Source organism: Channa argus, chromosome 7 (genome assembly GCF_033026475.1).
Source record: "Channa argus isolate prfri chromosome 7, Channa argus male v1.0, whole genome shotgun sequence".
NCBI lineage: Eukaryota > Metazoa > Chordata > Actinopteri > Anabantiformes > Channidae > Channa > Channa argus.
Window position 1 is genome coordinate 24,683,201 of NC_090203.1, and position 27,260 is coordinate 24,710,460.

Sequence of the window (27,260 nt, forward strand, 5' to 3'; positions counted from 1 at the left end):
ATTGGAATTTAAAGAAAGAAAGAAAGAAATGGCACAAAATATTCTTAACCCCCCCCCCCCCCCCCCCCATTTCTTTGTTTTTGACACTTGACAGTACTGAGAAGCATCAGTGTTTCACAATAACTTAAATTCAACTTCATTTACAGAGGCACATCAAAGCCCAAGCTGTTCCACTTCTGGAAAGTGAGAGACAAGTGATCTCATAGATGCAGAGCAAACACAGACACCACAGTAAGGACAAAAGCTAATAAAAGAGTTTCGCTTTATTAGTCTTTATTTTCAGTCTTTTTAATTAGAAAAACACTCAAACAAATCATTGCATCTTTGTGCAGTAACTGCTCTAATGTATGATGACTGACATCCTCCAGAATATGACGACACACGCTGAACCTAACACGCCTCAGCCACCACCACAGTTTGTTTTAATTCATTACAAAATTCCACTATCAGCCTACTCTACTAGTAACATTGTACATCAGTGTGTTATACTAATTATATTGAATAAAGTTTTCGTCCAAAAGTATTTGTTTTTATTGTACCATAGACACATTTGGGTCAACGATCAAAAGATTGATATCAGATTAGAGGTATCACTATTTCTGCTCATCAAGTCTCAATGCAAACACTCAGTAGTTAGAATCAGATCAGGATTTTCAGTGAAAAGTACACAAAGGATGCACAAACGTCCCAAAATAATGTTTTATGGAACATTATACCAACTACAGAGCAGGAAATTGAAGGGAGGAATGTCCCCAAAACTAAACAACAACTGAAGGAGGCTGCAGCAAAAATCTGGAAAAAGCAAATCAAAAGAAGGAACTGATATTGTGGTGATGTCGGTGAATCACAGGCTTTATGCAGTTATACCATGCAACAGATTTCCAAGCAAATGTTTCCTTTAAATTTCAATCCCCTACGTCTTCAATCTGCAAGAGAGAAATTAGCCTCGACATTCCAAAACATTTAGAGGACTGTATATAAAAATCAGCTCTCTAACATGTTCAGAAGCAAACAAAGCCATGCTGTTTAGCAGACATACACTTTTCAAGGTTGATGTTTGATTTGCAACAGAACAAAAGATGTGACACACAGGAGGCCACTGTTTGTATTCTCAGTGGCAGTGACTCATCAGGTGAAATTCAGTTTTCAAAGCCTTTAATGAGGGTCTGGTGGGCCTGAAATGACATCAACCAATTTCCCTGAAAGATGTGTTGTTTGCAATCAATGACAAAAACATGTGTCTTCACAACCTGTAATTTCAAATAATAATTTTGGTTAAAGGGGGAGGCAGAGTGTTGCTGCTGTGTGTTGTGAACGTGGCCACAGGCCGAGAAAGCCTTTCAACCAGATTTTCTCTCAGGCAACCTTTTTTTTTCTGGCTCCGGGTCTTCTCTAATCACCAACTCTGTGCTCCAGGCTTCATTATCAACTACGATAAGAGAGAAGAGACCACCAGACTGACAGCAGGAGAGACAGAGAGAGATTTTTAGTTGATGGTCCAATTAGCTTAAACTCCATGAGAAAAAAGATCACTAGTGTGTAAGAGAGGTAAAGTGTAACAGCATTTGGAAAAGCTCCATAGTCCTTTTAGGATTGAGCGGGAACATACTTGGGTGGGGGTTGTCTATGGCCATCAATGCCATATCGTTCCCCCAATCCAAATGTCATCCTGTAGTTCATTAGCATGGTGAGCAAATATCAGAGAGAAATGGGTGCATGAGTAATTGGAAGAAATGTTAAGGCAATACAGAAATTCCAAAACAAGACCGGAGGCTCTAATTTCCAGAAGCCAGGTGCAGGAGCAAGTTAAATCTCCAGGCATGGCAGCAACGGTTTGCAATTTTGGTGACCACAGGTGCTGGCGTGAACCAGGCACAGCTGGGCACAAAGTGGATGAGGGGCTGAATGTATTATTAGAGGGAGGAATACAGAATGAGCAGGTGGAGTAAAGGGTGTGCTTCTGTCACGACTAATCACATGCTCCCCCCAACCCTGTCAAGAAAAGCAGGGAGACTGAAGACTTAAAATTTTAAACCGTAAGGGCTCAATTTTCCCAAAAATAATCTGGCCAAAAGCACATGTGGGCGTATTCCATAAATATTTGTAATTTTGGTGACTACCAGCATTGGTGCACACAGACATACACAAGCAGGTGTAATGTGGAAGAGAGGCTGAATATGTTGCAAGTGGGAGGAAGGTATTATGAGCAGGTGGAGTCAGGCTGGACTTTAATAACAACCAATCACATCAGGTCCTCTCATCCTCAGCAACAGAGGGAGAGAAGCTGAAGTTTCTGAAAGACACAGAGAAAGCCCACATATTAACATAATGTACATCACCATGTCAGTGGTGCAGCTAAATGGTTAATGTCTGCTTATCCAAAGCGCTTTGCAGTGTTGTGTTGATAGACTGTGATAGACACACGATAGACTGTGGACTCTCTGCGGTGTGTTGCTTCTCATTCACACACACACACACACACGCTCACACACCAATGACTGTGGCTGCCATGCAAGGTGCTCACCTGACCCACCGGGAACAACTTGGGGTGTCTTGCTCAGGGACCCTTCGACGCACAGCCGGGACCCGGGATCGAACCACTGACACTGTGGTCCATGACGATTGAACCGATCTACAGCTCCCCCCAGTTAACTTGGAGCTGATGTGCAGTACAGTGTTGGAGCAGGCGCTGGAATATTAACAGACCAGAATTGAACAATTACCTTATAGGAGCAATAATTTAAACTCCAGCTAGTTGCAATGCAGATGTTATGCTACCCTGCCATGTGCCAGATGTGCATAAGTTAATGGAGTTGAGAAGAAAAAAACATAACAAACATAACTCCCAACTGAAATTATGGGTGATTTGTTTCTCCCTCACTGAGTTTTATTGTTTTTTTTTATCATGTATTACCCCTGTTGTTGTTGTTGTTGTTGTTTATCACCCTGATTTTTCCTCTGGGCTTATTTAATAGTAGGTCAATTCAAAACTCATGCAACAATAACAATAACAACAACAACAACAACAATTTCTCTCACTATGGATCTGTGAAAGTTCAAGTGCCCTAAACTTTGCTTTGTAACCCGTAGCAAGATTGAATTATTATTATTATTATTATTATTATTATTATTATTAGAACACTGGCTTGGAATGCAGAAGGCCGCGGGTTAGAACCCCACCCTACTAGGTGTGGCCCCACCAGGGGGCCATCCGGGTGCTGTTCCTGAGCCCAAATAAAATGGGAGGGTTGTGGCAGGAAAAACATGGTAAATCAACGATGTCCTAAAAAAAAAGAAGTAAAGACATGAGGTGGGTATGCGTTTGTATTTAAAAACCTTGACCGAGTCAGATGGTCTGATGTCAGCAGGATGTTATTCCATAAGAAGGAGGCATGAGATAAAAAAACATGCGCTTCAGCCTACTGACATCTTTTTTAACTCCGGGGACACAGAAGCCCTGGGTACTGAGAGTGGAGAGCATGGGGTGGAGTAAAGGGTTTAAAGAGATCAGACAGGTACGAAGGAGCAATTCCACTTGTCTGCTTGTTAGGAGGGGAAGATGTTTTTAGGCAAAAAAAAAAAGAAAAAAGAGAGAAATCTTATTTCAGTTATTTCAGTTAGGGGAATTGTTGGGTTCTCTTTATACATCTTTATAATCTTGACTTTATTCTGTAAAGTGCCCTGGGATGACTTTGTTGTGAATTGGCGCTATATAAATAAAGTTGAAATTGAATTGAATTGAATCAATTTGGATTTGGTTAGAGGAAGGTTGGAACCGTTTGTACTTGGGGGTTTCTGTAAGAAATATATATATATACACAAAAAACACACAAAACACACATACACATGCACTGTACATGATGAATGTGTCTTAACAAACCTGCTAAGCATTATCCATATTTAATCCACAGAGCTTCATAAAAAAATAGTATTGTAGCTTCAGAACACAACTAGAGGGACACTACAATCAAAGAGCAAGTGATTCCAAACCGTCTATATACTTTCATGCTGCAAAATATATATGTGTTCAATGCAGACGACACCTTTTTCCCCAAACATTTGTTTTATAATATACAATTTTAGAAAAAACAATACTGAGGGGGGGGAGGCCCCCCCCCCCCCAGGTCCCTCATTAAAAGCTTGCCCATAAGTCAGTTCGATTGGACATTCAGAATTCACAGTGATGAGGAGTCATTGACCAGACAGACGGCAGATTTCTCAGTAGAAATTATAGGAGAGAACGGATCAGGGAGGACAGTGATGGCTCCACCAACATGTTCCTCTCGCTCTCTTTCTCCTAACATTGGAACATACCCAGCTTCATTTGACTAATTCAGAATGTTTAAACCACACATTAGCATATGAACTTTGAAATGCAGTTTTGCACTGAATGGGGGCTTTGAATTTTATCCTCCATCATTTCACAGAAACTGCATTTAAGACCTTTATTGCAAGACTATGCAGGAAGGACAATTAGAGCAACCAACTGGTCTTTCAGTGCACACGTCGGCTTGCGAGTACTGCATTAAGACAGATTTAGAAATTATTTTAAAATTGTCCACTTGAATTTGAATTCAGAGTAGACGTGTCCTCAGCAAATCTGTCATTGCGGTGCTTGTTCCAGTCGAACAGATTGGTATTTATCGTCACAACAAATAGAGCTCTCTCTGGGGGACACTACTGGGTTTTATTCTCGTTCCAGAGACAACTGACATCCCACAGTGTGCATTACAGACAATACACACAAGCTATCAAAGTATCAAAACTATCTGGGAGGATCTGAACAGATGACTTGGCAGTGAATTTGCAGTGACATTGAGATCCCTCCGGAGAAGAAACACAAAGTTGTTTACCTCACTGTTGGACCTGATTTGTATGGTCAATGAGTATTTGTTTCCTCACTGATGGGGACAGTACAGTGTCGCCGCAAGCACAGACGTGAGTGTCATAAGGAGTTTTTTGTTAGATGTCGGAACAATCACCGGCGACAGACTTGACTCCAAGGACATAAGTGATTGTTTGTCTGTTTTGTTGTGTGGGACACACACGATAGACTGTGGACTCTCTGCATGAAATAAATAGGAACACAGGAAAGGAAGTCATTTTAACTTGCTGAAACATTCCTGAATCTCATCATATCGAAAACCTGGACTTTGGTGTTGAGCTACATAGGTCATCAAAGACTCAGGCATGTAAAAAAAAAAGGCATGTAAATATCTGTAGCTCAGTTGGCAAGGCAGTTGACCACAGATCACAGGGTCAATGGTTCAATCCCCGGTCCTGGCTGTTTGTTGAAGTGTCTTTGGGCAAGTCACTGAACAGCCCATTTCCATCCCCAGCTTTGCAGTGCTGGTCTAAGCCTGGTAGAAATCGGGGAAGGTTTTGTCAGGAAGGGCATCAGATGTAAAAACTCTGCCAAATCAACATGCAGACAATGATCTGCTGTTCCTGATAATGCCTCATTGTACCTGAGGAAACCTAAGACTGTTTTACATTCTTTCACAGGACTAAATTGATTTTACATTACTTGAACTGCTGCACACAAGCCCAGTTTCCAGAAAATTTAGGACATTGTAAGATGTAAAAAAAAAATCCTGCAATGATTTGCAAATCATTTGAAATCTAGATTTGATTGGAAATAGTACAGGGAGGACATATGAAATGTTGAAACTGAGAAAATGTATTATTAAAATTGGAACACATTAAAATCAAACACCTGATCTTACATCTTACTGCAACGAGGTTAAATAGCAGCAGGTCAGTATTGAATATAGTTTCTTAAAGAAATGTCTCAGAAGTAAGGACTGACTTTAGTAGTGGGAAAGAAAATATAAAGAAATTGTAAATCCATAGGATTCAGGTATTTATTTATCTACAATATGGTTCATATAAAAAACAAACAAACACACACATTCAGAGAATCCCCAGAATACTACGGACCGGGACAAAAAATAAAAGTGAATTGGCCAGCAGCACTGCAACAAAGCCAGATGTGATTGTGTTAGTGGAAACCACTGCATGGGCTTGGGGACACCTCTGGAAAGCACTGTCAGTGAACATACAACATACAACAAACATACTACATTTGCCGTTTAAAACTCCACCGGGCCAAGCAGCAAGTATTTAGAGGATACGGCCATTTTCTTTGACTTAGCAGTTATCAGTGTACAGCTCAAAAGTCAGCATCTATGACTCTGTGGGGTTGCATTAATGCACATAGCACGAGCAACTAACACATCTGTATATAAACCATCAGTGCTAAAAAGTTTTGTTTATTTCACCAACACAATGTCAAAACACTTTCTGCACATTTTACAACAGCATGGCTCAGTAGTAAAAGAGTTCGGGTGCTAAACTAATCTGTCTGCAGTTCAGTTCTGATCTGTCACCACTTGAAAACATAATTGAGTTAAAAAATGCTAAAAAGGGAGCCCTCAAATGTTAAGCATCAAAAAATGTTATATTAAGCAAGAATGGGAAAAATATTCTTCTCAAAATTAATGCATTTGGTCTCCTCAGATCTGAAATGCTTAGCGTTAAAATTAGGTCCTGTAGCATAGGGTTAAATGTGCATCTGTCCCAGCGCTGAAATGTGTTCCTGACATTAAAATCAAAAAAGTTAATTTGATCTTAAATCATCATAAAAACATCACAACATGCACATCATCATTCTTTTAGACAAGCTGTTGTGAATCAGGCATTTTAGGCTCCAACAATCACGAAAAAGGTTTGCAAAATCCTGGAGGGACTAAATTGTCAAATTGCGTTCAGCCCCAGCCTTTCTGTAACAACTCAGAACAAAAACTGGAATCAAGACAGATATACACATTCAATACAGTTTCAGTTTACTGCACACAGGTGACTCACAGGGGAACTAAGAGGATGTTGGTGAATTGTCAGGGCAGAGAGCGAGAGGTTGGCTGCTATATGCTGACTGGCTGATTGCACTGAGAGGAAACAGGTGAGGAGGGTTAGGTGACTCATGTGGCAGGAGAACAGGAAGCAGAAGGGAGAGAGTACAATCAAGTTTCATCGTTTGCATTCCACATTTGTATTCCTACTAGCGACACAAAAGGATTTCTGTTCATAAAGCTTTAAAAGGTGGAACTAATTTTAAACCTTTAATGTACTGAGAGCTGCCCTATAATGTCGAGTATCATATTTGATACATCCATTTCTGAGACGGGATGTTTGAAAAAATAAATGTGTAGATGTTACAGATGGCCAAGGAGAAAAGTTTTTTATTGCCCAAATTGTGTGCAATGCCACATTTATTTAATATGATAAAAAACACTATTATTAGTTTTTTTCCCATTATGTTGCAGGGCAAAATAAAGACCTCAAATTAAAGAAATGTAAATGTTTTGCCCATTGTTTCTGGTGTCAGCAATTATAGGGTTAATAAAACATCAGCATTTACAGTATTAGTTGGTCACATTTTGAACTGAGAAGCTGGATCTGCAAAGTAACTAAAGCCTGCAAATAAATGTAGTGGAGCAAAAAAAAAGTATTTCCACTTGAACTGTGGTGGATTAAAAGCAACATAAACTCGGAATAATCTTATGTGAGAGTTTCTCAAACCTGTACGTATGTGCAGTACATTAGTACAGTAATTGTACTTGCCGTGTTGCTCCAATCTGCCACGTCGTTAGAAAAAAGAAGCCTGGTAAGGTGAAGAAAGGAGCGTGATGATCCCAGCTCCACGTGATGCTCTGCTTGAAACTTTAAATCACTCTAAGCTATAGTCTGTGGCAGAAGGACGTCTGCCGGACAGCCCTGAAACTGAATGCTTCTATTTCTGTGCACCTTCCAGCTGTGTTTTGAAGCACTTACAGCAGTACTTTGACAGGGCCGCGGACCAGTTCTATGTGCAGCAGAATATATTTAAAGTGACCTCTTTTAAGTATGACACTTGATGGCTTTTACATGTCAGAATGTCAGCTGGAGAGAAGTGCGGTGCAGCGGGGACAGGGCTGAATCAGAGATGGGCTGAAAATGCATGCGATAAGAGTACTCGACTGGCTAATTCCTCTCCGTAAATATCAAACGCACGAGCGGCATTTCACTTCCACTACAGCAGGACACACTGAGACAAAGAGGTAAAACAACTCAAAAGGGAGTTATTCAAACGCTTTGAATGAGTCAGAAACACAACAGCATTTTACACGGTTTGATATGTGCGTCGGACACACCATCTAAAGATGTGTAGGTTTAAGGACAGGCTCAGAGAAAATGGGCCAATAGTAGAAGGGCCCCCCTCTCTGCTTATGTATTTAAGATATTTTGTTTTGAAAGGTTGTGTCAAGTTTTGGTTGATTTCTGACTGTTTTTTGTTCAATTTGTGTCGGTTTTCGTCTTTTTGCATCGATTCGCAGGAATTTTGGTCATTTTGTCCTTTGGATAGTTTCCGGTCATTCATATTTAGCTTGATATTAGCTGAAAGCTGTTTTTCTTAGCAGAAGATGGAGCTTAAGATCGCGAAGGGTTCAGCTTTGACATTAAAGTCAAGTGGTTAAGCATAAGGAGAGACACTGGTCAGATGCCAGGCCAAAGAAAACCTTCTAAAAAGTCTAATTTCGAAACAACTTTTGGAGTCACAGATGGACTAAATACACTTAGTGCAGCCTTTCCACCTTGCTGGTACAGGGGAGAGTCCAGGCATCACCCAAAAAGCGGATTTATGGGAACGGATAGAAATCTAGCTGTGCACCTCAATCAATTATTTTTTTGGGGGGGATTTCAAAAAGTATCAGTGCTCTCAAAAATCACTTTGGTTTAGCCTCACACTCAGCCAGACTGTTGAATAATTAATCTGTGAAATACCTAATCTCATTTTATCTTGAATATACGGAGGTCTCGGGCCTTTTTATGTGGGTGAGAATAGTGGAGGTTGTTCGATTACAAAGGTGTCATTGACTATTTATTTGTAGCCCCTGCATTTAACTTTTCATGCTGCACACACAAACAGCAGGGAGGGGAAGGAGGGCTGATCAAAGCTCCCTTTCATTTCACCTCTAGAGTGTGGCCTAAGATCAGGCCTCCATCACTGCAGAGATTCGCTCCTTCACCACTACACCGTTCATCCCGCCGCAGTTATTTGTGTCTGATGCCCTCTCTCTGTTCATGAGGAACAGTGTGCTGCAAAAGAAAAATCTTGACAGGACAATAATTCAGACGTTACACGTGATGAAAAGCGGCTTTGCCAAGCACAGGAGATCATTTCTGTTGTTTCCAGCCTGATCAAGATGTATCGAGATTTTTCCCAAATGAAAGACACAATCTCGCCTAATGTCAAGATACTGTCACTTGTTTCTCTAAACGCAAATTGGAACAGAGCAGTGCACCATTGCAGTGGCATTGATTTTCACTGCTTTTAAATAAAAAGTAGTTATGTGTTATGACAAATGTGTGCAATTGATTTTAGACTTGTCTTTTAAATTGAACAGTGTCAGTCAGTGTCACCTCATGCAGAAAGGACGAGCAGTGATAGTCACCGTGAAATAAAATCAAAACCTGACTTTTCTTTTTCTGTATCATGTTTAATTATGCCTCAAGGGGCTTAATGTCCCGTCCATCTGATCTTTTCAATCCTATTAACCCTAAACTCTGCTGGCACTCATTGGTCTGCACTTTCTAATGTTTCACGTTTTTTCCGTGCAAGAGAACAATTGGGAGGGAAAAATAATAGTTAACTGAAAGATTTTAGAATTTCTTTTATTGTTTCAGCACAAACTGTCAGTTTTGAACAACAACGGGTTGATAATTTCTAACAAAAGCCTGTTTTCACGTCATGTCTGCAACGAGTCTTAATAAGACCAGGGCATTGTTATAAACTTAGTTGTTATAAACGAAAAGCCATTGTTCAGTATTGACCGGAAGGATACTGCGGTCAATTCACACTATTAATAAAATAAAATTAAACACTCAGATTTCTCCTAATACCTGTAAATGAAGTGATAAGTTGTGGAGCACTGTCCGGTTTTAACCAGCTGACATGGAGCAGAGTCGTACTCAAAATGAACTTTAGTGAGGTTGAGAGAAAATAACTGAGGGGAATAAGTGTCACAACTTGTGAGAAATGAAAGAAATTATGGCTGCTGAGAAAATCAACCAGAGTTGCAGAGGGAACGTTTATTCCTGTGTGATATTTAATAAACATAAGTTACATGTTTCTGATGCTGGTGTGTTTTTAAATTATTGAACATGAGTAATGGAACAAAGTAAATGTATTCAAGTACTGTACTTGAGGAACTTTACTTTAGGGTATTCCATTTTTTTCCTTTTACATCAATTATGTATGAGAGGAAAATATTGCACTTTTTTACAAAACATTAATTTAAATGCTTTAGTTACTTTTACTTTTCAGATACTGATTCTCAATTCCAACTACAATAAGTTAATACATTTTAAGTTATAATGTTTACAATATTTTTTTCTTCTTTTAAAGAGTTTAATTTCACTAGTGTTTAGCCCCGAACATTTGGTATTTTATTGATGCAAACTAATAGTGAGTGTCACTGGTGAGCAGTCAGGAAACATGAGGGGAGATATAGAGATATGACATAGAGCAAATGTCCCCAGCCGGACTAACCGTTTGACCATCTAGGAACTTCTTTACTTGAATATTTGCATATTCTGTTGTTTCGTACTTCGACTTTGCTACATTTCAGAGGCAAATATTGTACTTTTACTCTGCTACTTTTGAAGTTTACATTAATACAATCAAGTACAGTATGTAAAAACAATATGAAAATATGATCCATCAAAACAGCATATATAAGGTCAATAAATCAGCATAATTGTTATCAGCTGCAATATCAATTTTTACAACATCCTAGTCCTTGACGTGAGATGAGCAAAAAGAATGCTTTTACTTTTGAATTACTCGAAAGCTAATACTTTTGAAACTTTATTTAAATACAATTTTGAGTACAGGGCTTTTACTTGTAATAGAGTATTTATAAATTGGGGTATTACATCACATCTGCTTTTAATTAGGAAGCAAAAAAAAAATAAAAATGTTCATGAGGCACATGGGAAAAATCTGGACTAGTGTTCATTCATGTTATCAGCGGCATTAAGTTCAACACTGTTTATAATTTTGTTAGTGAAGTACAAGTACTTTAATTACACTGAAGACCCTGCATGTTGTACTTTAACCTATAAGTAAAGAATATGAAACAGTGCTTTTTAAGGCGATTACATGTTCTTAAGTATTGAGTTTGAGTTTGCCTCCACTCCAACTCCTGTTCACATGTTGTGGAACTGATAGGAAACTTGCACGTGTTCTCTTTGCTTCTCGACTCACAATAAAGAAATAGTCTGATAAACAGTTCGCTCAGTAAAGTCCGATTAAGTTTCTGTTGTCACATATGATGCTAAAGAAATCACATCGTATGTGCGGTGGTTATAGCGGTTAAAGAGGGAAAGATGGGCGAGTGAGCAGATATTTGATACAGATCATCAAATAAACACAGAAGCAACAATGGTCGTCCAGTGAGGTGTGTTTTCTGCCAGCAGGGGATGTTTTTGACTCGTATTGTTTCCTCTGTTTTCTGAAAATATGGGGACTTGTGAACTAAATCTTTCATATAATCTACTGCAGAGGTTTTTCAATCAACATTCTGAAAGTGTTTTCACATTGAACATGAAGGGAACAAAGCATGTGGATTTAGTCAGGCCCAACATTTTTGGTACATCCTAATATAGGCATTTATGGGTTAAAAGGGTTTAGAAACATTTTGATTTATCACATTTTCTAAGACTCCAAACTTCCAAGCCTCCAAAACTGTGTACTGTTTGAATCCTTTGTAGCCTTTTGCCAAAATCTAAATAATGTGGCAGGCTCTTTTTGAAGACACTCCATGTGTCACTAATGCTTCATCTATGCATTAACTCTGTTCCCCAAGCTCCAGGTGAATCCACCAAACCCTGAAAAGTGGTGTCTACTCCTACGTTTTCAACCTCCAGTGAAATCCTGTTCTTCTTTAAACTCTGTTTCCAATCTAAATTGACTCGTAACAAATGCAAATTGAACTCCAGCCTGCCTACATCCATTCTGTCAAAATAGTTCTGCAAGAATGATTGCTCATCAATTCTTCTTTGATAAAGATCATCTTATTCTAGTCTTAAAAGGATTATATTCGTCTTAAATCCCATAATGGGATCATGACACTGTAATCACCCGCAGATTTCCAAATTTGAATAGTCTGCATTGCAACTTGGCTCACGTTTCAGATGTCCACAGGACTGTCAGGACTGAAATCCCGAGAGAATAAAGGGTTATGTTGCGCCTCAGTCCTACCTGACACCCAGTCTCATCCGCAGGGGAAGCTGCACACTCAGTGTCGGTGAGTCCCCGACCCCTTGCTTTAAGCAGTGAGTCCTGCCGTCCGACAGGAGGCGTGTCTCCCCTACGGCCGGAGCGCAGCGCCACACCAGATGCAAGTGCGGGGAAAGCGACTCGACTCCATACAGAACCAAATCAACTTCTTTGTGCTGCTTTGATGACTAGTCCTTTCTCCAGCTTTATCTAAGGTAAGCCCGCTCTTCTCAACTTTACATTGACTTGCACGCTTTCGGTGGATTTCTTGCCTCACCCCCCCCCCCCTCCCGCCACCCCGCGTGTAACATCTTTCAAGGAACAGGTATGAGGGAGGGAACAGATAATACCGATGCTATTTCATATCGTTTCCAACCGGCAAAATGCGCAGAAAACACCGCTTCGCGCCTCACCGGTGAGATTTGAAGTTCATCCGCGAGTTCATTGGAGCAAAGTCGCTTTTCACCTGCGCGCTAAGGACGCAGAAAACACTCAAACGTCTCAGAAATAGGCTCTGACTCGTGGTTTAATAAGCCTCGGAGGGACGTGACCTCCCGTGTCTTTGCTCGACCTCTATTTGGAAACGCTTGTCACCTTTTCGGGTTCCTCCTCCTCTTCCTTCTCGGACTGATGCCTTCACTGTGGTGGGGTTGAGGGACGTTATGGGGCTCGTTAAATGCCCATCGTGATCCGCTTTATGAATGATCCGTGGATAACGTCCCTACTTTACGGGGCTGCTGGGTGGGAAGTAGAGACGAGCCGCGCATTTAAATCCCACAGTTGATAAGTATATTAGCTTTAAATCAACTTTATCATTGGACAGCTGGAGCAGCGACACTCAACCTGATTAAAAAGCCCTTTTCAAATGAACAAAGGGGCATTTGTTGAGGTGTAGGTCTATCTGTAAAATAGAGCTGAGTAAAAAAAAGCAGTATATGCATTGGTGCCAGCTGTGACTATTCAACTGCCAACCCTGCACACTCCGTAAGCACCTTTCTGGCCGTGAAACTCGGCGATCAGACAACCACGGCTTGGGGTTCCTAACATCAGTTCAAGGCATCTCCTTCTTATCATTCATTTTTGGGAAGTAAAATCAGTCAGGGCAATCAATTACGTAAAGGCAATCTGAGTCTTTTTTTTTTCTGTTTTTAACAAATGAAATGAATGGAAACAACTACTGCAACCACTAAAAACGTGGGGATATTAAGAAAAAAAAATCAAAGTGAGTCTATTCCAAACCATCAGAAATTACCTTTTGCTACACGTGTAAACTGGAGCGCAGTCTTAATTGCAACAACTCTGATAACATTATGGCCTCTTTTTGAAACCATATCATTAAAACCATACAACTTAGTCACAGCCTTCCAAAATAGTTGGCTTAGCCAGGCGTGGGTCAAAAACAAATTAATGCTCAAGTGGAAGCAGGTGGCAGAGTGAAACAATATTTAACCTTTGGACATAAACTGGCCGCCAATGACAGAGGCGCTAAACGAGCAGAACGAGTTGATGGAGAGTCGCTGTCCGTGGTGCTGAAACCCCCTCTGCCTAAAACACGTATTTAAAGAAAGTCTCTGTCCTTGGTGCTGAAATCCCTTCAATGCACAGCCTTCATTCATTGCACAGGCGTTGACCGTGGTTCTGAGAACTCTTCAAAGCTCTCCTGTTTACAGACTCAGACATATCACGTTTTTATAATATCACCACTTATGTGTTGTTATGTTTATTTCTCACATTTTCACACCTTGTAGTAGAGGTCAGCCTGCCATTCAGTTTTAATTGCTCCGCATTTGAATTATGTTGACATGTCTACCGTGAGTTTAAACTCAGCATAATTTGACTTTCAGACTTAATAATCAGTTTTCGTTTCTAAAAATCCACTCAGAGTAACCCGCATGTTTATTTTATTTTATTTGTTATTTTATTGAAAAGTCAGAGGCCACGGTCCAGCCTGTGGGAAAGTGGATATAAGTGGCGAATTTCTTGGAACGTCAGCGCATAAAATCAGTCAGTAATTCACATAAGTGAACAGATAAGGTTGTTCTCGCCATCACAAGTCAGACTTTACCTGACGCGCATTGAACAGCCTGCCCAGTCTCGGTGTGAGGAAAAGTAGAAAGATTTTCAGAAAGTAAGTATTCCAAACTAAGAACATGAGTGCAGAAATAGAGGGGTGCGAGCAGAGGCTATTCATCATTTTGAGTGTGCAGTGACAGGTTTGGTTCACGGAGCTCGCACACGAGTCCAAGCTTGAGTGAATCCGATCAAACAAAGGCGATCTTTTTTCAAATTCATAGACTGGCTTTTTCTTTTGCCAGTAACAGCCATCGAACCGAGCCAAGGGTGGTAATCTGAGGGAAAATCGGAGAGCGGCGGCTGGCTGACCGGCAAGTACACGACTTCAGGGAGGGGGGGTTATAAAAAAGGAAGCACAGGGCGAGAGAGGCGGGAGAATATGGGTTAGGCATGGCAGTTTAGGCACGCGATATAGATCAGGTTGAAGTGTGGCCAGTCGAGAAACATGCCCGATCCACCCTGTGCGCTCTCCAATGTCTAGTGTTGGCTCGACGTCAGATGCTGTGCGGCAGTGCAGCAGGAGGAGCTCGGTGTGGCGAAGCTGATGCTCGCACTCTCACTTTAGGTCCTGCTGGATCTCTAGAAACCTCCGCTCTCTCCCCCCCCACCCCCCCCCCCCACCCCCCACCCCTCTCTCCCTTCCAACCTTTGCCTGTGTCTCTCAGCAGATGGATTTCTTCAAGCTCTGCCCAGTGTAACATGGATGCCCCGCCACCCCCACCCCCACCACCTCCACCGTCATCTTCCTCAGCTGAGTCGGAGGGCTTCTTCTTCTTCTTCTTCTTCCTGGCGCATTGATCTGGACACGCAGTGTTCTTTTTTTGTTTTTTTGTTTTTGCCAAATGGATGTGGTGAAACCGGTGCCCAGCCCGCCAGTGGTGATCATGCCGTGATTTGGCAGCTGCCTTGCTTCACGTTAAAAGGGTGAAAAAGATTCTTGGGAATATATCGATTCAGGGAATAACAAAATCCTGTGCACCACTTAAGAACCATGAAGATTACCTCCCTGTTGATGTTTAATGCGAGATTCAGGTGCACCGTCAGGCTTCTACTGCTGCTATTACACTGTGTGGGATATTCTCATGGGATGCCACATGTCTTGAGATTTGGTGAGTCACTTCATTTCTGTAGCCCTAAAAGTTTGACTGGTTTCTCTCCCCATTCCATCATACGCTTTCCTCATCCTGACTTTACTTTTCCTCCCTGTTCTCACTTGTGGGGAATAGTTGAAGTCGCTCTTCTGAGTGTTATTCACCGTGTTTTTAGATGCAGCTACAGAGTTGCTAAAGATTTGTAGTGCCAGTGGAAGGCTGCCATAAATAGGAATGGATATGTGAATGACCTATAAGGAGGAAATATTGGGCAGTAGGTGACTTGTTGCTTTGTGGAGAGTTTCAAAATAAAAGGTTTAGAGGTGGCATGTCTCACAACACAGCTATGTGAGTGTTCACTCTCTGCTGTGTGTGTCCATGTTTCACAAATTTATATTTTATTTTACCTTGAGCAAAAGTTTGTCCCGATTTTGTCCCATAATTTTCCGATTTAATTCCTAAGCAGCTCAAAGTAGGAAAAACATTTCACCTCCACCAGGTAATACACTGTTTGTTGTAACATATACAGCGTGTGATGTGTACGTGTGAAATATTGCAGCAAAACTCGACATGTTTTTCTAGTTGCATAATTTCATTGTGGATGATGTGAAGTGGTTAAGCAGAATTTCATGCTGGAGCCAGTGGTTGGCATGTTTAAGCCTTGTAACAAACAGTGTGGCAGCTACCACAGAATTAAAGAGAAGAGAGAAGGAATACAATTAATGAAACAATAAAACACTTCTTAATTTATTCCATCACTTGTGTCTCTTATCAAGAACAGACAAGCGGCAAATACAACAACAAACATGAATAGAGAAATACACACACTGCTACCACAGGGATAAATTAACGTCGACAAACGTAGATGGGTTTTTACATGTGTGAGACAAGTGTAGGTGGGAATTCGAACTTCCTGCCTGCTGCATGTCAGTAAAGTTTCACTGTGTTTGCTGACTCGCTCCGACCCATGCAGCTGTTTACTCCATGTGTACGGACATCAGCGTGCCAAAAGACCAAACACCCTGTGTCCCAACACAGCTCAGTACATCATGTGCTTGACAATAACAGCAGAGATAGAAGGCCGGAGCTGAACTGTTAGAACCTAAAAACTACATGTTTTTATAGTTCTTCTCCTCTTCATCACTTGCAGTTGATAATAATACCCATAGGAATATTATGAGAAGCTGCTGTCTTCTTATGTGGGGCCGTAAAGTATTATGCAGTTCTCGTGAGAGGTCACCACGGTGGGAGCTAAAGTTACATAGAGGCTAATCCAGGTGTAGGTGGGTGCATATGCTGAAATGGCCGGTTTCATCAACATTATCTTTAATGCACATTCAGCTAGTACAAATATTCCTTCATCAGACATTAGAAATTTACATTTAAATTATAAGTTATTGTTATTATTATTATAATATTACCTATCGAGGGTAGGTGCAAACGTTTGCACAGATAAAATTTGAATTTTTTATCCCATACCTTTTTCTATACTCTCCTTAACTACTTTTGTATTTATTCTGAGGGCAAAAGCACATTTGGACTGGGTGAATGTGAATTCGTATGTTAGGATTAGAGTTAAGTTTGCATCCCCATTACATGCAATTTCACTGCAACATATTAATAATATAGTATAAAATCCATTAAAAAAAAAAACAGAAACAAATGAAAATTATATTGTTGCAACAGTTTGCATCCCCCTTAATATATTAATAAAAAAATCCTTTAACTAATATCTGAGGAAGGGACATTTGTATTAGCTGGACGTGCATTAAATATTATGTTGAAATAAAAAATACATTCTTTGTTTTACTCCTTTTTTACATTTCAAAATAAAAGGTATGTAAACCTTTGCACCCAACTGTAAATCGGCAGACGCACCCATCACCTACGAGTCGGTGTGACATCAAAATGATTTTGAAGCTGTTCTTTTATTGTGAAAATGTTACAAATTGAAGCTTTAAAAATGTTAATCTCCTGTTTGGAGAGCGAGCGTTGTTGAGACACTGTGATGTCACGTACAGCGATACAGAGCATATATAACTTCTGTGTACTGAGTTTGCATCATTGGACGGAAAGGAAGACAGGATGTTGGCTGTTTTTCAAATACTAACTTAAAGCACAGTTGTTAACATTGTTTTTTCCTGGCATGTAGCTAAAGGAATACAATATGGGATCTGAACTAAAGCCAAGCTTGCTGCTTCCAGCTGTGTTTGAGAAATGATTGTGACTTCATTAGGAATCGTAAACAAAAGAATACTTTGTGAATAATGATCGTTTTATAATTCTGAACATTCAAAGTAAGTTCTGCCTCAAATGTGTTTAAAATGGACTCTGGATGTGCCAAAAAATGTTTTAATTTCAGCCAGAGTGAGCTCAGAGGAAATATGTTATAATAAGATCAAAGAATGTACTTTTAAATGGGAGCAGGTGCCTCACAGTATTAGTAACCTTTCTATTGTCGGAACACTGCTACTTAAACTTCACAATTTCATTATTATTGTTATTAATGCATTATTCTAAACAACATCTTTGCAGATTTTTACTTTTTTTTTAACTTTTGTAGCAGCCAGTCTTTGAACCAAACAGGAGCTTTGCAAAGCATTCAGCTCATTCAATGAAGTGAAGAATTGTGGTGAGGAGGATTTTGATTGGAAGTTCAAGACTACCGCTCCTGACCTGCTCCTTTGAAAAAAAAAAAAGTTTTACAGATTCCTAAAATATTTGCAGAAAATACAAAAATGATAAAGATGAGTTTTAAATGTGCCCAGAATATTCACATGGAAGCAGGTTTACTAGTGGACAACCACAATAGTAAGCCACTGAAGATGGAGCTTGATTCAGATTGGCTGTGAACAGATACACACTGAACCACCACCTGCTCTGTAACTTCAGCCTGCTGCTGCAGGTTTGCTAAATTTTCCTGGAACGTTTTTTTCCTTAAGAGGTTAGATTATAGACAGGTGAAGTCAGGAAGTGAAATTACTTGTGAGGAGGAGAAGTCATGTTCAGGGTCACTTCACAGAAAAATGTATTTCACACATTTACTGCGAGCTGGGGGTGTAAAGCAGATTAAAAGCCGTATTAACAAGCACAACAACAACAAGAACAAAGAAAAAAACATACACATTGTATAGAAGGTCAGGGGTCAAACATCACATTTTTCATCGCTGCCACAGAGTCATGAACACCCACGAGGTTCCTCACATTCAAAAAAAGCTCATTTTAAGTGAGTGATTTTCTCTCTAAAATGTGTCTGTTTATACAGGCACTTCATGTCTTTGGGATTCTGAGAGCGAAGATTGAATTAGACGTGTTGGCGCTGGCTTCTGCAGTCGACATTAATATGAAGGTCACTGTCTAATGGGGCGAGCAAGCTAAATGTTGCAGGTCAAGGCTAGAAAAACTCCCTTTTTAGCAAAGAACTCAGGCTGTGAGAAGCTCAGCCTGTCAATAACTGAAGAGGAACGTTGACATTATCCTCCAAGCTCTGGGCCCCTGCCTCACTGATGACCTCTAAATAAGAAATGTGAGCTGCTGGGAAACAATGCGAGTGAAGCAGATCATCACGTAATGGAGAGTCAAGTGAGAATCACAGTATCATTCCATGAACAAACTCACTTCTCGGATAATATTCTGATGTATTTTCCAATTCATTAATGACACTGATCTAAACCCTAATCAAATGTTCACCCACATCCTAACAGTAGATAACAGGCACCCTGCTAAACAACAAGACAACAAGCTTTGCACTCATTTATTTACACTTATTTTAGCCTGTATCTTCGTAAAGAGCACCACCAGTTCAGGGATGCTCAAATCTCATTTTATGCAGAAACAGGAAGAAATTCTGAAAACCATGAACTGAAGGTGTGTCAAGCCATATTACTCTAGAACACTGCCACCTTTCACACCATTTAGCTTGAAATTATGTCCGTAATAGCGATCCATTATTCTTTAGGCAGAGCTTACAGGTTGGGAGGTTTGGGGTGGATGAGCACATAGTGCATCTGATTTATAAAGCAGTGCCTGGAGCTTGTGTTCTGTCTCACACTGTTATGTGTAACCACACTCTTTACAAACCAATACAGTTTTTTTAGTTGATGTGCTGAATAAATATGATAAAAAATACTGGTTAATTATATTTCTCACTTGTCATTGTGCTATTCACCATCACAAATTGGTTTCAAATGATTTGCAAATCATTGCTTTGTCTTCTTGTTTCCGTTTCACACAGTGTCCCAACTTTTCTGTCCATAACTTTGTGCCTTGTTGCTCCTGACTGTGCTGACCCCGTAGATGTCAATGCTGCTGCTCACTAAAATTTAAAAAAAAAGATTGTTGGAAACAACCGTAACAACCTCTGGACTGCACCTCTTTCAGAGAAAATAGGACCCTTGTTCTGTAATTTTCTGCTGCTAGATTTGGGCAAATTTGCTCATTTAGTCAAATAAAGTCAAAAGAAAATGCACCAACCATCCTCCTTTTCAGTGACAGATAATAGATAGTGTAGGAAAAAAGGGACAATAGCGCAGTTACACTGTGTGTGTGGAGTGGATAATCTGGTCGACTACAGTATAATGCATCTCTTATTCTCTTGATCCTGTCTATGCAGAGTAGCTCTGATGTTTCTTTTTGTTGGGGGTTGCATTGACTTTATCTTAGGACTGCAAGATAGCAGAGGGTGGATACTGAACCCAACGGGACTCAGGGGCTCAGGTTCAGACAGAAATATTAAAATCATGTTTGGGATGGGGTTAGTCCAAGGAGTCAGGTACAAGCAACAATGAGTCATTCTGGAAAAACACAGCACAAACTGTGTCAGGCTTGGGTTGAGTTCAGCCAAAAAATAAAAAAAGGCTTCTTGGGTTTGGCCACCATACTTTTGGGCTTGAGCTGGGTTTGGACTGAAATATGCTTGACAGATGTGTGTCCACATTTCTTTATTTTCTATGGATGACAGACACGTTTCTCTTTATTCAGTGGGAACTGATGTCCTGTAACTTTTGCTTTCACATTACAGGACAAAAGAACAGCTGTGTTAAGATAAAGCTGTGCCAAAAACACAATTTAGCTAATTTAAATGTAATATCAATTCAATAATGTCCAAAGCTAGCTGCAGCAGGGGCATCTGTCAGAGAAATTAGCTGCAAACATCTCTGACTGTGTAAAGGCCCAGTCACACTTTTTGCATCTGCATGACAATGTGTGGGTCCATGACATGAATTGCATCATCTCCCCAGTCCACTAGGGTCCAGATCGGACTCTCTGACAACAGCAGACAGGCCAAACATTTGTGTCCCATCTGACTTTCTTATGCACCAACTGTAAATGTGCCAGAAAAGAAGCTGCTGATTTCATATATATTAAATGTGTGTAACATTTATTTCAAGCCATTTATTTGAAGCATTTACACATTATTTCTTTCACTTTCACATTCATTAACAAAAAAGTAACGAAAATCAATAATGTAATAACTTGCGCATAACATAATAAGTGTTTGTGCATTTGTACGTCCACTTTAAACTTAAAAACAAAGTTAAAATTTGACTCAGGTTGTGCAGATTAAGATGCGTGATTCAAATTTATGTTATGATGACCTAAAAGATTTTAAGGATTTTTCCAATACACCTCAATTAGGATCTAACTAGATGACAAATACAAGCACACACACACAAATACACACATACACACTTTGACATGTGACCGAAGGAAGCTGGGAATCAAACCAACAACTGTGGGATTGGTGGACGACCGCTCTACCTCCTGTGCCACAGTCAGAACGAAAGTAGTTTAGAACCAGGTGTAATCTGGGGTTTTATATTCAGACACCTTGTTGTTTACAGTGTCTTGGTGTCTTTCTGTCTTCTATTTGTCTTCTACAACCAACGTGCCCTTGATCTCTGTAAGAGAAGAGTCTCAGTCACACCTTGGATCCTAGATGCTGCAGGTCCTATTTTGTACGATTCCAACAGAAGCAAGATGTTCTTTTGTTCAGTTCCTTAATGTGGTACTGGAAAAAAGACTTTGAAAAGGTTTGTGGTTGTATTACCAGTCAACTACAGCACAAATGTATATGGAGAAGACGCGAGATTTCAGTGTGTCCAAAAATATGGAGGGTAACACCCCATCTGCTTCATCAACAAATGACAAGCTGCTGGGATCCTGACCAAGTGATGCTGGAGATTCAGATGGTGATGTTGGAGAGGGTAAAGAGGGCCGAGATGATTTGCTCTCCACAGCGTGGGACTTGTCAAAAGAGTAAGCCTCTGATTTGCTGTCATAACCAGAGCAAAGTGCTGAGCTGTCAGTACAAGAGCTGGGAGGAGGTGAACTGGACTTGAGCTGAAGGGAGGAGTGTCAGAAACCCAGAGACTATGTGGTGACGGCCTTTGTAAGTGCATCTTTTTCTTCTTTGAATCAGGGTCTGGGCGTCTCAGTCATAAACAGAGAAGAGTTGTGCTCTTTTTAACACCACCCCCTCCCTTCAACCTGGACTCACTGGAGGAGGGACATGATTTCAGAGGCACATTCTTTATGTATTTTCACCCAGGCTTGGACGGGGATGCGCAGGGTGGTGTGAAACACACCGGATTCCGAATTAAGGTGCTTCATGAGCGGCAGCCCATTTGGTTCATTTTCTGCAGACAACTAATGCAGTAGTAGCGTTTCCCTGATGGTTGTGCACTTTGTCTCCCATACAGCCCTGAACACTCTTCTCTTAGATCCAACATTAAGGTGGCTGAGGCTCTCCTGGGCTTTTGGTGTTGATAAGGGACTGTCAGAAAGAAATAGTAAGATATAAAGACTTTAACGGCTGAGGAGCATTAAATACACCCAATGCTAGATTCTAACCTTTAGGGTAGCACATTTTACCGTTTATGCAGCTCTATTCTCATTATATCCTTTGTTAAAAATTGCATTTCCTTCTCCCTCTGGCTTCTGTTTGTCACAAGTGTTGCTGTACAGTAGACTGTGTACATACACAATTCCCTACAAGACACTGTAGCGTAAGTGACAATAATAATTCTCATGTTTAATATTTGGACCGCCTCACTTGCTGGATTGCCCATTATGTTTACTGCCTGTGTTGTCACACTTCCTAAATTTGTGATGCCACATGGGAGGTAACACTGCCTGCAAAACACTCTTGCTTGTATATCCATGACAGCTTTTCCATGACACCAACAGCTTTTCTGAGGCGGCTTTGTTTACAGAACATCCAGGATGACACGAATGCAGCGTCGCTTAAAAAAAAAAACAGCCCGACGAGCAAAGCGGTTATGTAATACTAAAAACATACACTTTTTAGGCATTGGATACATGGAAATGAGATGAAAGCATATACGACAGGAAATGTGAGTTTTTGCATGAGTGTGATGTTGCATGGAGTTAAAATAGTGTGTTTTGATTCAGCTGTTGGAGATGATTGTTTCCCTTAATGTGTACTAAAGAGCAGTGTTTCCAGTCAACTCAAGTCAACAATTATGATGCAATATTCATTTTATTAATAAGAACAACAACAACAACAAAAAAAGATACTAAGGGTTAGATAAAAACCTAAGGTTGTAAAATAAGTACTGTTGCTGCCCTTAACCATCCATTTCTGACGGATGTGGGTGGTGGGCTGGTTTTTGAACCACTTGACAAAGACTCGGAACACCCCACAAGACCTGTTAATTTAGAGATGCTCTGACAAGGGCCATAATGGTGAAGTCTAAAAAATCTGGATAAAACTCACTCAGATCCTTATGCCATGGCCACGTCTCAGGCCTCATGTGAACCTTGCCCAAGACTCACGTTTGTATCTTTCTATTTTTATTTTAAGCTGTGTTCCGCAGTAGCACTGATGGAGGGGGAGTTCGTTTCAGCCGTACTTACTCTGTTTTCTGAATAAAATAATTAAATACTGGTTGTATCTGGGTTGCATTCACGCACATGCAGCTCCAGTGACATGCTGACACGCGAGCCGACGTGTAGGTAGTGTGGACAGCTAGATCGATTAAAGTAGGAGTTTTTCCGTGGTGCAACATGTGCATCTCAAAAGTGCATCTGTGACACACTTTTGGTGTTGACACAGCATTATGCCAGCCCATTTTTTCTGCTTCCAAGCCATCAACTTGAAGAAAGGACTGCTCTATATCCACTGTGCCCCACCCTTTGACAGGTGCCACAGTAATGAGACTTGACTTGTCAGCGATTTTAATGCTGTGGCTCAATGTACGGAAAAGGCTCTGTGGTTGAGCACAATAATAATATGAATCCAAGCAGCATGTTAAAGATTCAACAGGGACTGTGATAAAAGCGCTCAGGGGCCACTAAACAGAACTCAGCAGAGAGATAACACACAATGAGAAAACACACAATGCACAAGGCCTAGGATGCCATTGCATTGCAACTACGATTAGAGAATTAGCTAAACATTTGGGAGAATATGCTAATTTGCGTCCTTTGTTTGTGTGTGAAGCACAAATGTTTCGCATGGTTGCATCAAAATATCTCATATAAACTGTAGTGGGCATGTGAACTTGCATTTAATAAATATTACCCGGTTAGTCATATTTAAAATGTTGTATATCCCTGTAGCAAGGCTGTGCTGTGATAGAAATAAAAACGACCTTTCCTGCACAACACAACATACCACGCTTTCTACATCTTTCAGCCATCTGTGGCTCCATATTCTCCCTCTTTCTTCTTGCTTTCTGTGCAAAGTAGATTCCTATAAAATACCACTGCGCTTCTACATTCTGTAGACAATTTTGATTTGAATCCTTTATTTCTTCGGACAAAACTGACTGAGGATCCGGTGTCCACTTAAACATTTATCACATAATTTATAACACATTTAAAAACTGAGCTACAGCGACGTTTCATAATTCTAATCCCTTTAGGTTAGATTTGATATTTACAATATTATCATTCACCCCTATGTTTATACAGTGGCTTCCACATATGGGTCCTTACAAAATAAGTTATTGGTAAATACATCAATGCTTCTTCTTAACAGGTTATATGTGAACCCTCCACTTCCACTTTTCATTGTATGCTAAACACATCCTAACACCTACTGTATTTTAGCAAATGCCACACACTGCATTAATGCTAAAGCCTGTGATACACCAAGCTGACAGACGCTCCCCGATGGCCTGACCCTCAGAGAGCGTTTGCACTGTGTCCAGCACCACAGATGGACGATTCAGCAGGTTGAATGGGAACCGCTGCACTCTGGATGTAGTTTTACAAGCTGTTTCTATGTAATCTGGAAAATGCCTGGAGAATCAGGTCCAGCCGTTGTCTGGAGTTTTCGATTCACACTTGTAGACGCACTCTCACATGGTGAGAAACTCGATTTCAGCAAATGGTGGTGGCTGAACACGTCCACTCGCTCAATGTAAACTCTTCAAAGAATTCACTGCTCTATTGACACACGGGCTCATTTGGATATTACCCAGACAGGATAAAGTTTGTGCAATGTCCCACCGTCTGACTTGGACATTTTAATTTAAAGTTACTAGCAAAAGTAAGGCATCAAGTACCATGGCTGCAGCACTGAAATACTGTGACCATACTTTTCATAATCGTGTCAAAAAGTCCGAGTACAGAAACCAACTCACGAACAGAAAGAAAGTGCTCAAATGGCCCTTTTTGGTCCACATAAGCACAACCTTGGCTGCAGCTATTCCATTAATGGCGGCTTGGTGTGTGAGAACAGATGGAGGCTGAGGTTGTAAATGGAAATATCAGCAGCAGCTTTAGTGTGAGCCTTCACATTGGATTGAACCCCTAATTGCCGTTGAATATGATTTGTAAGTGCAGTGAAATGTTAAAAGTCAAGGTTATCCAGAGGTAGGCACGTAGCTGTAGATGTACGCTGGTTGGTCTACGTTTGACCTCAAGGTAATCTTGATTTGATGGCAATGTGTTAAGGAGGAAATTTCTAAAAATGAATTCTGCACTTTTTTGTTTGGGGATAATTTATTTTTTTTTAAGCAAGACTTGGACACAACAAACTATTTTTAACCCAGAATAGTTTTCTTTGGCAAATGCCATTATAAACAACAAGCCTTGGGGTGTTGCAGATTAATGAGAAACACTTTAACTGCTGGAAGGAGCCGTTTTTGTTAACCTCAAAGCTTCAAACTGTACCTGAAAATGATCATCCATGGGCACTTTTCGTTTTTTGCAGTCTTTGTAATATGACGGATATGGAGTTATAAATCTGCTCTCACTTTCCAGCTTATGAGACAACGTGTGCCTATATGAAAACCAATAATGCTGAGCATAGGCCTTTTATATATTTAGGCTGAAATTCACTGCGGTTTTCCTTCAGGTGACTTTGTGTTCATTATACCTCTCTGCAGTATAAGAAAAATGGCACTTTTCTGCTGCAACCCTCCCGTTTTTATCCTCGGGACCGAAGTGGCCCTTGGTGGCTGGGCAAGGCCACACCTGGTTGGGTGGGATTCAAACCCACGGCCTTGTTTATATATAGTTTATACATTAGCACTTCTTCAGCTACTAAGTGCTCGGACCAATGAATTCTTCCACTCAAACATGCTATGTAACAATTATTGTAAAACATGTTTCTGAATTTCTGTGTAAAATGATTAACAACATTGTTGGGCAAAAGCAAAGGTTATGACATTGAGCTGAGGACCTCAGGACAATCTGTATCTGTTGCCAAAGCATTTAGCTAACATCTTGGGATGTCATGCTGCAGCAATGGCAGGAAAATAAACATGCTGTAAACCTAGACTCAGATCGTCACTGAAATGAAAATGAGGATGTACTGGCAGACATTCATATACTGTTTTATATAAGAAATAAGAGGCAGTGGCATGGGATTGGATTATTGATATTTGGGAAAATATGGGCATCGTATAAGAATCATTAACACCGTGTCCTTGCTTGGGCAAAGCTTCACAGCCACTGTAGTAGAATTCCTCAGTAGACTGATGCAGATATGTGTATCATTAAAAAGCTAAACTGGGCTTGGAAACAGGATGTACTTTTGCTGGTTTCCCATAAATCAATGTTGTGTTTGATTATGAAAGCCCTGGTCATTGGTTCAGTTAGGTATAATAACCACCTGACCCAATGCTGCTGTGACGTTGCTGAACATTGGTCAGGCCCAGAAAGACGAGCAGTCAGATGATCGAAACGTGTAGAAACAAAGCAACAGTTTAACATGATTATTATTTAAACCAGTTACTGTGAAACGACAAAATGGTTAAATATGTAAAATATTAGGACTGCACCATCTGAAATTTATTTAACACATTTCTTTCTAATCTGATGTATCTTGTGTTAATAGTTGCCAAATTATCCTGCCTGCAGAGGGAGTGGAATTTATAGAATGTCCAAGTTGGACAGGATTCCCTTTCTGGGGGAGTTTAAATGTGAAGAATGAAGTCCATAACCATCTGTTCATTAGATTGTCATTTTTCCTGTGTAAAAAGGCAAATTCAGCCCTGGTGGGGATACTGATCTCACTATATAGAATGTTAGGTCATCATTTGGAATCTTTGTCTGGATACTAGAAAATCTACTTTAAATTTAATGTCAGGGTGGTCAGTAATGCTAGCCGGTGCAAGTAGCTCTGGAACAACCATGCAAACTACTTTAGTAACATGACCTGACAAATGCTAATACCTTCCAAAGAAAGAGAGTGTATATTCCTTATTACAGTATGCATCCTTGCGAACCTGCTTTCAGCCAGCAGGCATGTTTGCTGAGACAGAAAGAAGTTCAGCAGTTTCACAGAATGGCAACGCTCA

General features: G+C 40.4%; 1 protein-coding gene and 1 long non-coding RNA gene across 5 annotated transcripts in view; one reads left to right on the forward strand and one right to left on the reverse strand.

Annotated features, from left to right (window-relative positions):
- Positions 1 to 265: 265 nt before the first annotated feature.
- LOC137130583 (uncharacterized) lies at positions 266 to 12,441 on the reverse strand. Its single transcript, XR_010914866.1, has 3 exons — positions 12,305 to 12,441; positions 2,525 to 2,689; positions 266 to 2,293 (listed from the first exon to the last, which is right to left on the reverse strand). It is a non-coding gene; the product is annotated as an uncharacterized lncRNA (long non-coding RNA).
- Positions 12,412 to 27,260, forward strand: part of grik2 (glutamate receptor, ionotropic, kainate 2) — a 257,673-nt gene continuing 242,824 nt past the window's right edge. For 2 of the 4 annotated variants that reach the window (XM_067510928.1, XM_067510932.1), the window contains exons 1-2: positions 12,413 to 12,537; positions 15,061 to 15,504. In XM_067510928.1, the coding sequence (XP_067367029.1) occupies positions 15,387 to 15,504 (118 nt within the window). In that variant the 5' untranslated portion in view covers positions 12,413 to 12,537; positions 15,061 to 15,386. Of the gene's footprint in view, positions 12,538 to 14,292; positions 14,451 to 15,060; positions 15,505 to 27,260 lie in introns of those variants that run through there. The other 2 variants (XM_067510929.1, XM_067510931.1) reach the window with 2 other exon arrangements.